We start from the raw sequence: 12,990 nt of genomic DNA, 5'->3' as shown, positions 1-12,990 counted from the left end.
CCATTAGGCTCCAAGGAGAGGGCAGGCCATGCTGTACCCACCTAAGATATCTCCTACGGAGGCCCCAAGTGCTGGAGGATGCAGCCTTGGGGGAGGCCCTGAGGAGGAGTGTGTGGGTTTTATTCTCAGAAGGTAGGACCACCCTAGGGCTGGAGGCTGGTGTTCTGCCTTCATTTCCACGGGTCGCTCTGCTGGGGAGTCTGTTGGGTAGGAGCCCCATGATGAAACACTGTCCCCATCCAGGCGAGAGAGACTGGCAGGTGGGGGGCCTGGCTGCAGCCAGGAGGGGATTCTGTCTGTGGCTTGGAGAGTGGGGTTGCTGAGAGGCCTCTCAGGCACCATCAGGGGAGCCTGGCCCCAGGACTCTGTGACTGGCCTGCCAAGAGGGGAGAATCAGCCCAAGCCTCCTCCTCCATGACATGGTCTGGGCCTGCAGTTAGTGTGGGAGGCTCAGACACCACCTCCTGCCCGGCCAGGCTGCTCCTCCGCCTGTCTGCCCTCCAGTGTTTTTGCTGAGGAGACTGAAATACTATGGGGACTGGGGGCTGGAGACCTCCCACCTGCTGAGTGTTTGGAACCAGCAAAGTCAGGAAGGAGGCCTCTGTGGCCACCACATCTGGGAATGGCCCTCGTGGCCCAGGGACGAGCCATTTGATTCCCTTATATGCCCTGACGGTTTGTGCTGAGACACACAATGAGAGAGGTTCTTCTGTGGGGGGGGGGGCCACGGACCACTTTCAGCCTCTAGCCCAGAGTGCAGAGAAGCCAGAGCTGGGCCGGAGGCCGAGGACCACACTGACCAGCTCTGAGGTCTTAGACACATTATTCGACCCTTTGGCCTTAGTTCTGTCTTACATAAAGTGGGGAGGACACTTTGGGGTTTTAGCACTTTTAAAGAGAAACAAATGAGAGATATCCCCTCTTAGCCCAGTCTTTATGTGCAGTCAGCTGTTATCCAGTGCAGTGTGGACACCAGGGTGGTGGTGACTCTGTTGTCACCTTTGAGCCTGACTATGGATTCTTGGTAGAGGAGGAAATGGCAACCCACTCCAGTATTCTTGACTGGAGAATCTCATGGACAGAGGAGCCTGGCTACAGTCCATGGGAGTCAGACACGACTGCCTCTTTTGCAACTTAAAGAACAAACAACATGGGTTATTGGGGAAGCTGAGACACCAGGACACCTGGGGAGCTGGCTGGAAGGCGCCCCTGGCCGTGGTGCTTAGAGGAGCCTGCCTCTGCTCCCAGACGTAAGAACACAGGGTTCTGGTCCCTGGGGGGGGGGCAGTGGGTCACCAGTGTGTGTCTGTGGGTTAGGCGAGCCTGCCAGGCACATCATAAGCAGCCCCTGGAGCCATGCCCACACCCAGCCACAGCAAGACTTGGGGACCTGGGCATCCAGTGCTGACGGGAAGGCAGGTTCCAGACAGGCTTCAGCATCCCCAGAGTTCAGGTCTTCGAGCCAGTCTTGGGGTCTGGGAAGACCCCACCCCAGAGGGGTCTTCAGTGGGCATGGTGTGTTGGGAAGGCCGGTGTGTGCAAGTTCTGGCCAGTGGCTGGGCTGTGGGAGGAGCAGACTCTTCCACACATTGTCAGGGAGGGATGGGGGGGTACCTGAGGGGCACAGTGGTAACTTTCTAGAGGCTGCCACACCAGGAAGGTGTTCTTGACACCCCATCCTGTAGCTGGGAGTGCAGGGCTGGTAGGCAACTGGGGCCACAGCTGCCACTTGAGTTCTCTTGGAAGTCCTGGAGCCTGGGCCACTGTCAGTGCCTGGTGTCCAAAACAGAGGTGGTGCCATGAGGCTTGGGCCTGAGTCCCAGGGAAGAGGCTGTGGTCCCCCTGTGAGCACCTGTGGGTGCTGAGTAAACCCTGACTCTCTCACTGGAGATACCAGGCCCTGGGCCTGAGGTGGCCCAGGGCATCTATAGTAGATGGAGGCCAGTGAGGGTATGAGCATACGGAGTCCAGCCAGTCTGTGGCAACACCTGCCTTCCTGTGGGGGGACGCATCTTGTCATGGCACCTCAGGGCCTGACTGTGGGGTCTTGCCCTTGGACATGGTGACTGTCACCTGTCACTTCAGGTGACAGTCGGCCGTCTGCACATGGAGCTTGTCCGCCGGCTCTTGCCTTCTTCCTTTCTTCTTACCTTCGCCATCTCTCTTCCCTCTCTTTTTCCTTCAAACCCAATGTAGGAGGATCCCAAGTGGGAATTCCCACGGAAGAACTTGGTGCTTGGAAAAACTCTGGGAGAAGGTGAATTTGGAAAAGTGGTCAAGGCCACAGCCTTTCGGCTGAAAGGCAAAGCAGGGTACACGACTGTGGCTGTGAAGATGCTGAAAGGTACGTGCCCAGGCAGTACACAGGGGGCTCTGCCACTCACACCTGCGGGGGCCCCAGTGGGTGGATGAAGCCCTTATGACAGCCAGGACTCTGGCAATCAGCCTGCTGCCTCCTGAAGAACCAATACGCCTCCCCTGCTCTTCTTGAGTGGCTGCAGTCTAGGGACCTCCACCATGGATGATGTGGGCTGGTGTGGTCCCTGGAGAAGCAGGGTAAGACATTCCTCCCTTGAAAGCTTTCAGAGCCATGTTGCTTGTGTATCAATGTTGGGTAAAGATCCGAGTTTAAATTAAAAGCCCTTAAGTTCAAAACCGACAGCTCTCCCCACCTCAGTCTGCCCCATTAATTTCTTTCGCCAAGCGTCCACTGAGGTCCTGGTGAAGAGACCACCTGTAAGGACTGGCCCCTGTCCCCCAGGTCCCTGCCTTTCCCAGTCCCCATCCCCCCCAGCCCTTAGTGGGCCAGCACTGCCCCAGTCTTAGCACATGCTGGGTATCCTCACTGCTGCTTCTCAGCAGGGACTGGGTAGACAGTCCTCTGCCATGGCTGAGTTCTGCCTCAGCTTGACCAACTGAGGGCCCAGTGGCCATGTGATGGGCACATTTTAGGCTGATGCACTCTGATGTTCAGCAGTCGGGGAGCCATGCAGTGCCGGGTACTTTTGTGTACTTACCCAGGCCCTCAGACTGGGGTTGCCCCTTGTCTATGAGACCCCAGGCCCTAAGAGGGCACAGTGAGACTGGCCCTGGGTCACTCATGTGTGGTCCAAAGGGTTCCAATGCCCCATCTTGCAGCTGTCTTCTCATTTCCAGACAAGTCTACAGCCAGAGGCAGTGGCACAACTGGGCAGTGGGATGTGGGGCCATGACCCAGGAGGACAGTTGGCCAGGAGACCTCCACACCCAAGCTCCTGAGCACAACTATCTCTGCCCTTGGAAAACACACACTCAGCATGGCAAGACGACTTCTGTGAAGTCTCATGGCCTTCACCTTTCTCCAGGGCCTCACCCCCCTTTGCCAAGTGCTTGGTTGGCAGGTGTTTGGGGACACCAGGGAGTCCCTTTACCTCCCCAGAAGGGTTAATGAAGGGTTAACGCCACTGTCTTTGAGAGATGGTGATTGCAGGGAAATAATGCCATTTGCATGCATAGCCCAGCCCAGAAGGCTTTCCATGGAAAGACTCTGCTCACATGGAAGTGCGCTCCTCTGGTTCTTACTCCCTGTAGGCAATTGAGGCCGCTGTTGACCCTCCCATGGGCTGAGAGTAGCTCCAAGCAGTGAGGTCCTGGCAGGCCTCAGTCTGAACCTGAGTAGGATGTCTGGGAAGGAGACAAGTCTGTGTAGACCCCTCGTTTGCGCCTGTGACCCAGCATGGTGGTAGCAGGGACTTTGTGACCTGCTTTGTTTCTGTGCATTTCAGAGAATGCCTCCCCAAGCGAGCTGTGGGACCTGCTATCAGAGTTCAACCTCCTGAAGCAGGTCAACCACCCGCAAGTCATCAAGCTGTACGGGGCCTGCAGCCAGGATGGTAAGACCAGCCGGGGACTAGCAGCTGCTGGGCACAAGCCAGGGGCTCTGGGCTGCTCCATTCTGCATTCTCCCTCATCCCCATCCTTTTCTTCTCTGGCACCTGTCCTCTCTCTTCCTGGAAGCATGGTTTCTCTGGCTCTTGCCTGAAACTTGTGTGTCAGTGGACCATGAGGGCTGCCACAGGAGTGTTCCCTGGGGTCTCTGGCGACATCCTGGTTGTCAGCACCCTGCCCCAGGCTGAGCCCTTAAGACAGGGAAGTCCAGAGATGAGCAGTGTCTCCTGGGCACCTACTAGATATGCCATAACCTCCAGGTGATCTCAACCCCACCCCAGCCTGGGGTGGCAAAGGCAATGGCAGATCATTTTTCACATAAGAGCATTTTGCTCTATTAGTCTTCCAAAACTGCTTTGCCACCCTGGGGGCCTCCCACTTTGTGTGTGTGTGTGTGTGTGTGTGTGTGTGTGTGTGTGTGTGTGTGCATGTGCGCGTGGGTGCATGTGTATTTCGGGTGTGAGGGAGATGGGAGGCCGACAGGGAGAGAGCAGCAGGGGCACCAGTAGCACTCAGGGCCGGGCCTCGGGGAGGACTGTGGCCTGAGAGCAGGCAGGGCAGGGAGAGGGTGGCCAGGGGCAGTCCAGAACCTCTGCCTCCATCAGCTGTCCCCAGGCCATACTGTGGCAAGACCAGGGGTACAGAAAGTTCCTGACATCCGAGCAGCAGTGGTTATCTCCCAGGGCAGCTTCAAATGCAGTGACTGCTTGCCCTGGACACCCAGGAAAGAGGTTGTGGTCAACTGTCCAGGCAGCTGGCTTTGGAATCCAAAGCCCCTGCAAGATGGAGGAGCTTCCCAAGTGGCACTAGTGATAAAGAACCTGCCTGCCAATGCAGGAGATGTAAAAGACTTGGGTTCAATCCCTGAGTCAGGAAGATCCCTTGGAGGGGGACATGACAACCTACTCCACTCTTCTTGCCTGGAAAATCCCATGGACAGAGGAGCTTGGCAGGCTACAGTCTATAGGGTCACAAAGAGTCAGACATGACTGAAGTAACATAGTGCTGCAAGGTGGAGAGCAGAGTGATGGGAGAGTGAGCTGAGGCTTGAGTCCTCAGGCTGCTGGAAGCGATTGCCCCGTGCTGGCCCAACTTCTGCCTGCCCAGGGTCACCTAAGCAGCCAGCCCACGTACCTACTGCTCTGCCCCTAGGGCCACTGCTCCTCATCGTGGAGTATGCCAAGTACGGCTCCCTGCGGGGCTTCCTCCGAGAGAGCCGCAAGGCGGGACCTGGCTACGTGGGCAGCGGGGGCAGCCGCAACTCCAGTTACCTGGACAACCTGGAGGAGCAGGCCCTGACCATGGGCGACCTTGTCTCCTTTGCCTGGCAGATCTCACAAGGGATCCAGTACCTGGCTGAGATGAAGGTGCGTGCCGCCCCAGCCCCGCGCCCCCTCCGCCAGCGATTGGCCCGGGGTTCAGGGGTCCCTGCTGTTGTCTTTTCCACAGCTTGTCCATCGGGACTTGGCAGCCAGAAACATCCTGGTAGCCGAGGGCCACAGGATGAAAATCTCAGATTTTGGTCTGTCCCGAGATGTTTATGAAGAGGATTCCTACGTGAAGAGGAGCAAGGTACCAGGCTCTGGGGTGTGATGGCCTGAGGGCAGAGGGCATGGTCAGGGAGCCCACAGGGTGGGGACAGATTTTGATCTGAGGAAGATAAAGCGGGTTTTTAGAGTGCAAACTTCCAGTCCTCATCCCCGAACTCTTTCCTAGTCCTGGGTCCCCAGAGACCCAGAGCAGGACTCAGTCTTGAGCCTGTTCCTTCTCTTCCTCACAGCCACACGTGCTGTTTTGGAGCTCCCTGCTGGGAGTGGGGTTCCTGCAGCTTCTCTCACTTTTCATCACTATCACTTCTAAAGGTCACCCACCACTGCAGAAATAACAATCTTCTTGTCTGCAGTTGCTCCTCTCACTGCTGCAGAGTGAAGGTCACTGTTTTACTTTCTGTGTAACTTTAGTCCTTTGCTTGGGGAAAAGAAATGAATTAAACCCAAGCTTGCTAGTCATTCTTTACAGAAAGGATTGAACCACTTTACAGCAGGGTATGCTCCTGGTCCAAGGGCCTAGGAACGGCTGACTAAGTGAGTTTGGAAGGCAATCAGGAGGATCCTGGAGACAAAGTCCAGAGTTACAGTGTAGAGATTTGGGAAGCTTTTTCCAAGTCACTAAAACAGGTGGTTCGGGGACCTTCTTGGGAAACCTGGTTCCCTGGTATGGTCCCCTTCCCTGTGACATTGGTCTTGACTTTCTTGGTGCTGCTATCCTCCCAACCCCTTTCTAGTAGCCTCCCTGTGACAGACTAGACAGGGAAGATCACAGGCCCCCTCAAGACACACAGCTAAGCTGGCATTCAGAACAGATGCTGCTCAAAAAGAAAAACACAGAAAGCCACGACATACACTTCAGCTTTGCTCTGAGGGGCGAGTGAAGCCCAGGTGCTCCTGGGGCTGTGAGGATGACATTTGATTTCTTGTGGGGTTTCTGTTGTGACAGCACATCTTAGAAGTGCTGAAGGGGAAGTGGAGAGGGGTGCTCCCTACCCCGTGGAGGGGGCTGGATGGAACTTCCTGTTGATGCACTGGTCCTCGGGAAGGCCCTGTGTCACCCAGCAAGGAAGCACAAGGTGCCCAAGCTCGGCCCCTGAGAGCACAGCCTGCAGGTTGCATTGTTAGAAACACACACCCTCGAAGCAGTCACACTTCATGTAGGGTATGAATCCTAAATAGTACTTTAAAAAAAAAAAAAGAAGTACAATAAATGCATTAAAATCCAAAGCAAATGCCTTTTTTTTTAATTGATTGTGCCTTGATGCTGACCTGTTTGTTGTTGTTTAATCGATCAGTCGTGTCTGACTCTTTGCGACCCATGGACTGTAGCCCAGCAGGATCCTCTGTCTATGGAATTCCCCAGGCAAGAATACTGGAGTGGGTTGCCATTTCCTCCTCCAGGGTATCTTCCTGACCCATGGATCAAACCCGCATCTCCTGCACTGCAGGTGGATTCTTTACCACTGAGCCACCAGGAAAGCCCGCTGATCTATTTGTACCAAAAAGCTATTTCTTAAGTTGCATTAGAAAGGATTTGTTAGGTTGAACTCCAGCCTCTCCATGGTGGAGGACAGTCTTTTAGAGGATGCTAAAAGGGCCCTGGGATAAAATAAGGGAAAAATCAGACTCAAGACACTCACATTGATTTCTTCGCTCAGAGCTTCTTAGAAAGGCCTTTAGTGTGTTCATTTGTGTCAGAAATTCCCAAGATGGAAACACTGGATGTTGGCTTCCCAGACCCCTTCACCCTCAGAAATCAGGGGAGATCTTGATGGAAGTGCTTCCAGCCTACCCACTGGGCAGCACCCAGGGTGCAGTGCCCCTGATCTCCCGAGAAGTGACCACAGTGGGGCCTGGCTTGCACTTAGCATCAATTCCTTGGGATGTGGTGCATGACCAGCACACCTTGTATAGCTGTGGGCAGGCCGACTGACTCCCTCGGGGGTCTCAGCCAAGCCTAGGAAGGTGGGGCTAGGACTCCAGCCCCTGTGAGGCTGGGCTGCTGGCCTCTACCCAGGAACACACTGGAGTCATTACTCAGTGTTCCCTAAGAGCTGAAAGAGCCTGAGATGTGTCCCCCACACACACCAGTTCCTAGGATCTCAGAGCAACGTTAATGCCTTTCTTTCACTCCTTCCTTAGGGTCGGATCCCAGTCAAGTGGATGGCCATTGAGTCCCTCTTTGATCATATCTACACCACCCAGAGTGATGTGTGAGTCTGGGTGTTGCCTTCCTGGGGTGGAGGTTACATGTATGCACCTGTCTGGGCAGCTCTGCTGGGGAACAGAGTTGCCCTGAGTCCCTGTCAGCTCATTCCAGCCGTCCAGAGTGACCTCCCCAAACTGGGGGGCTGTGGATGGGGAAGCTTTGTGTACTCACACAGCAAATGGCAAAGGCCCAGGCAGTAGTTCTGAGTGCCACGGTGGAATGCATGAGGATGTGAGCCATAGCTGCAGCCCCCTTGCCTCCCCCACCTCCCCTGCCCTCTCTTTGGACATCTCAGTGACACACAGTCCCAGCTGAACAGTTCCCTCTCTGTGAGCCTGAGTGTGAGCGGGCTTCAAGCAGGTCCCTGGAGACTGGTCCCCACCCAGAGATAGGTTTAGGGTGGAGTGACCTTGAATGGGTTTCCGGTACCCAAACTGCTCCAAGACCAAAACTCAAGTCTTCCAAGTCCAACTGCATTCTCAATTGTTTTGAAAACCACAACAGACTTGTTTCCAAATGTTCTGCTGTAAACAGCCTTGCATGTTTTAAATAAAGTAGGCTGTGAAAAGGCAATTCTTAAACAGTTTTAACAGCTGTGTTCTGATTACCAAGTGGACTGTAAAACAACTGGAAATGCAGGGGAAAGCATAATGAGACTAAAAGTCAATGGGGCCCCACCATCCCAAAATAACTACGGCCAGCACTCACAGGCCTTGCCTAGAGTTGTCCGTGGCATGCAGGCATTCTTTATTACTGTAAACGGGCTTGTGTGATAATGCTGTTTTGTGATGATTTTGTCCCCACTTGACAGTAAATTTTCCCTCACAGTTGATATTTTCCCATTGCAGTGTTTTTTCCTTTTAACATCTTATGAAAATTTCCAGGCACACAGAAAAGGTGAAGGGGTTTTGCAGAGTGCCCTGGTGCCCTGTGGCCTCAGTTTGACCTGCTTTTCACTGTGCTCATTTGCATTCCCTGTGCCGTCTCTGATGCTACAGAGCTTCACCTCAGGGGTCAGCCACCTGCCCTTTTTGGATATGGGGGCTGAGCTTGGGCAGCAGCTTGCCAGGGGGTTGGGGCAGGGCAGGCAGACACCTGGTCCCGCCTCCATTCCACTTCCATCTGTCTGGTCAGCCTAGGCTGAAACTGTGGGCACTTGGACCACTCTCTGTACAGGGAACTCGGGTCCTGTTGCTGCCCAGGGGGAGGATATCTGGGGCGCTGAGGATGCCACAGACTCAGTGCAGTCGCTCATTGGCCCTCTGGTTCTGCAGGTGGTCCTTTGGTGTCCTGCTGTGGGAGATTGTGACCCTGGGCGGCAACCCCTACCCTGGGATTCCTCCAGAGCGGCTCTTCAACCTTCTGAAGACAGACTATCGGATGGAGAGGCCAGACAACTGCAGCGAGGAGATGTGAGCATGCTTTCTCTGGTCCAGCCTCCCCAGCCACTGACACTCCAGGTTTTGGAGGGGTGGGGTCATGCACACTCATCCTTTCCCACTGCTGGGCAGCCCTGGGTGCCAGCCCTAGGCGAGCTGGGCAGCTGGAAGCAACGGGCTAAGACAAAGGCACAGATGACAGAGAACCACCCTTGGGCATGATGGCAGATGCTGGGGACCCAGATTCCACTGGGGGCTGGGTGGGCCTCCTGGGGGGACTTACAAGCTGAGGGGGAGCAGGACCCCAGGAGAGGTGGTGGAAGGATGAGGGAGCAGCTTCAGTCTAAGGCTAGAGACCTGTCCCAGGATGCTTGGGGAGGGGCAGGTAATTCAGAATGGCCCCAGGGGTACATACAGGGGAGCGCCCAAGTGGAGACACCAAGGCAGACAAAGAGCAGGCAGATGGCACCTGGACTTCAGCTCGAGGGCACCAGAATCTTCTCATCAAATGGTGGTTCCATCAGATGATCCTTGGAGAACAGGTTGAGAACACATGAGAAGGGGGTCGTCCATAGTTAGACACACACTGGTCCATTCATTCTACAAAGTCTGTCATGCACCTGCCATGTGCCTGGCTCAGGGCTGTGGGAGTGCAAGGGTGAGTAGGTGCTGCCTCCCTGGGCACCCTAGACTGGCAGGCACAGGCCCAGCACTCACCCACAAGGTGGCCCCTGCAGCCCTGCCAGAGCCCCAGGGGAGGGAGGGAGGGAGGTGCAAGACAGAGTGTGCTTGGCAGGTTTTTGTGTTCATACACAGTTCATCCTTCATAAGAGTTTTAAGGACTGGCATTTCTGCATTAGCTGCCATAACAAGCATGGCTGGACCACAGCGCCAGACACTGTGAGCCCCTGCTGACCCATCATACCCTGGCCCAACTCAGAGAAGGATGTCAGTGACACAGGAACAGCTTTGGGATTTTGGACCAGAGCCTCTGGGGCCCAGGTGCACTGTACTGGGTGTGGTGGTTGTGACTGGGCAATCCTTGCTGGATTGTCACCACCCACCTGTTTGTCTCACCAGGTACAGTCTAATGCTGCAGTGCTGGAAGCGGGAACCAGACAAGAGGCCAGTGTTTGCCGACATCAGCAAAGACCTAGATATCTAAGATGATGGTTAAGAGCAGAGTGAGTACCCGGAGCCAATCCCTGGTGCCACTTCCCTCACCCCAGTTCATGGAATTCCCAATACAAAGGCAGAGTGCGGCTGTGCAGAGTGAGATGGTCATGTCGTCTCCTGGTAGGGGGCAGGGCAGACTGGGGGCAGGGGGCGGGGCGGGCACGAACCTTTATCCTTAATCCAGGCCTCTTGGACTTCTTGAAATTAGGGAGAAACCAGGATTTTTACCTTGACACTTAGGAAGAGCCCTCCACAGACAGGGGTGGGAAGAAGATATGCCAAAGCCAAACAAAATTATTTTCAATAATGGAACTTGAGGAAGTAAAGTTGGAATGAATGTGTCCTAAATTCAGATTCTATGAAGGGTCTGGCTAGGGGTGGGAAGTGAAGGGAGCAGTGGAAACTGTGACAAATAGTAACCTACCAGCTGGCTCTGAAGGACCTGTTACCATAGACAATGTAACCTGTAGGAATAAGAGTGCCAGCATGCCAGGGCTTTTTAAGGGATGTTTATGTTTCCCAGTTTTTATAGCAATTTCCAAAAGCTCAGTGTGGGCCAAACAACATATCTGTGTGCCTCCAGTTTACAACTCTAGGTGATAGAGGAAATCAACACAGTTTTCACTAATATTGATTGGGCAATGGGCTGCCTCCTGTATTCTGCCTTAGATGCTGGGGATGCAAGTAAAGAAAATAGACACAGACCTTGCTTGCCCTCTGGTGGTTTCATCCTTAAATTGACACAGTTACTGAAAGTTGTCATTTCTCCAAACATGGAAGGCAAGATGCATGGACTGGGCCCCTTGGAATAAAACCCAACCTTGGTGTATCGTTTGGGCACATCCTATGATTTGCCCTAAACAGAGGTAATAGCTGATGCCTACAAACAGCTTTCCTAGAACAGTGCTGAGAACCAGCCAGAAACACACTGGAAGCATTCTTGACACCTTTAACCAGGGCAGTGGAAGTAGCCGGTCCTCACAAATCATCCTGCTTGGGAGCTGAAGCCTCTAGCAGCATCTTATGCAAAACCCACACCGATGACTCAGATTTCTTGGTCCTGACTTGATATTGGAGATGGCAGGAGTGCCTGGAGGGAAGCCAGAAAGTGTGGAGCAGATGGGGAATGTGTCTTGGCCTTCCCACATGAGTCACGGGACTGCAATCCCAGAGCCTCAGGTTTTATAAACAGGCCTGTTCTCCAGTGCTGGGCCTGGTGCCCCTAGCGCTGCAGAGAGAGGACCAGAACAATGAGGGAACACATTTCTGCCTCCAAGAGGTGATTTTCTGTGATGAGGACCAGAGGCTGGGGGAACTCATGCTGACAGACCTGGCCAGGGGCTCAGATCTGGCGAGAGATTGATAGGTGCGGGGTGGGACTCGGCTGGGGCTTCTGCTATCAGGCAGGGCGGGGGTGGGGAGGGGTGGGCATGTCCAGCAATGACCTGCTCCAGGAGTGACCAGGTCTCTCTCCCTTCCAGGACTACTTGGACCTGGCCGTGTCCACCCCATCCGACTCACTGTTGTATGATGATGGCCTGTCAGAGGAGGAGACACCCCTGGGGGACTGTAATAATGTTCCCCTCCCTCGCACCCTCCCCTCCACATGGATTGAAAACAAACTCTATGGTAGAATTTCACATGCATTTACTAGATTCTAGCCACGTTGTTCCTGCTCTCTGCACTGTCCTTACTCTCTGTAATGCTTTTTAAGAGTGTTTCTGGTTTGAATGAAACCAAAGTCTGCTCTGAACCTTTTTGTTTGTAAATGTCTGACTTTGCATCCATTTACATTTAGGCATTTTTTTTAAAACTATGTTTTTTTTAAAGGATGTGAAAATATGTGTGATGATCACATTGCCCAGCAGCTTAAGATGATAGAGGAGAGGGCGGGGCAGAACTCTCAGGGGATTTTTTTTTTTTTGGCTCCTCGCATTTTTCACACCTTTTCATGCTCCTCGCATTTTTCACACCTTTTCATGCTCCTCGTCTTTTTTTTTTTTTTTTTGCTCCTCGTATTTTTCTCCCCTTTTCCTGCTCCTGGGATTTTTCACACTTTTCTTGCTCCTCGTATTTTCACACTTTTGATGCTCCTGTTATTTTTCACACTTTTCTGCTCCTCGTATTTTTCTGTTTTTTTTTTTTTTTTTTTTTTTGCTCTTCGTATTTTTCTCCCCTTTTCCTGCTCCTGGGATTTTTCACACTTTTCTTGCTCCTCGTATTTCCACACTTTTGATCCTCCTCTTATTTTCCCCCCTTGTCTGCTCCTCGTATTTTTCTTTTTTTTTGCTCCTCGTATTCTTCTCCCCTTTTTCTTCTCCTCGTGTTTTTCCCGCTTTTCTTGCTCCTCGTATTTCCACACTTTTGATCCTCCTCTTATTTTCCCCCCTTGTCTGCTCCTCGTATTTTTCTTTTTCTTTTTTTTGCTCCTCGTATTCTTCTCCCTTTTTTCTTCGCCTCGGGTTTTTCAAACCTTTCTTGTTCCTCGTATTTCCACACTTTTGATCCTCCTCTTATTTTTCCCCCTTTTCTGCTCCTCGTATTTTTCTTTTTTTTTTTTTTTCGCTCCTCGTATTGTTCTCCCCTTTTTCTTCTCCTCGTGTTTTTCCCACTTTTCCTGCTCCTCGTATTTCCACACTTTTGATCCACCTCTTATTTTCCCCCCTTTTCTGCTCCTCGTATTTTTCTTTTTTTTTTGCTCCTCGTATTGTTCTCCCCTTTTTCTTCTCCTCGTGTTTTTCCCACTTTT

At 53.1% G+C, this 12,990-nt stretch overlaps 1 protein-coding gene across 1 annotated transcript in view; it reads left to right on the top strand.

The window, feature by feature from the left end:
* Positions 1-11,994, top strand: part of LOC122680773 (proto-oncogene tyrosine-protein kinase receptor Ret-like) — a 49,748-nt gene extending 37,754 nt beyond the window's left edge. The window contains 9 exon segments of the mRNA XM_043882451.1: positions 2,197-2,344; positions 3,765-3,872; positions 5,080-5,294; positions 5,377-5,499; positions 7,620-7,690; positions 8,961-9,098; positions 10,146-10,227; positions 10,229-10,249; positions 11,723-11,994. Of these exon segments, the coding sequence (XP_043738386.1) occupies positions 2,197-2,344; positions 3,765-3,872; positions 5,080-5,294; positions 5,377-5,499; positions 7,620-7,690; positions 8,961-9,098; positions 10,146-10,227; positions 10,229-10,249; positions 11,723-11,902 (1,086 nt within the window). The 3' untranslated portion in view covers positions 11,903-11,994.
* Positions 11,995-12,990: the final 996 nt, after the last annotated feature.

This window comes from Cervus elaphus, chromosome 22 (genome assembly GCF_910594005.1).
Source record: "Cervus elaphus chromosome 22, mCerEla1.1, whole genome shotgun sequence".
Taxonomy (NCBI): Eukaryota; Metazoa; Chordata; class Mammalia; order Artiodactyla; family Cervidae; genus Cervus; species Cervus elaphus.
Note: the sequence above shows the minus strand (reverse complement) of the source record. Positions and strands in the feature narration are given on the sequence as shown.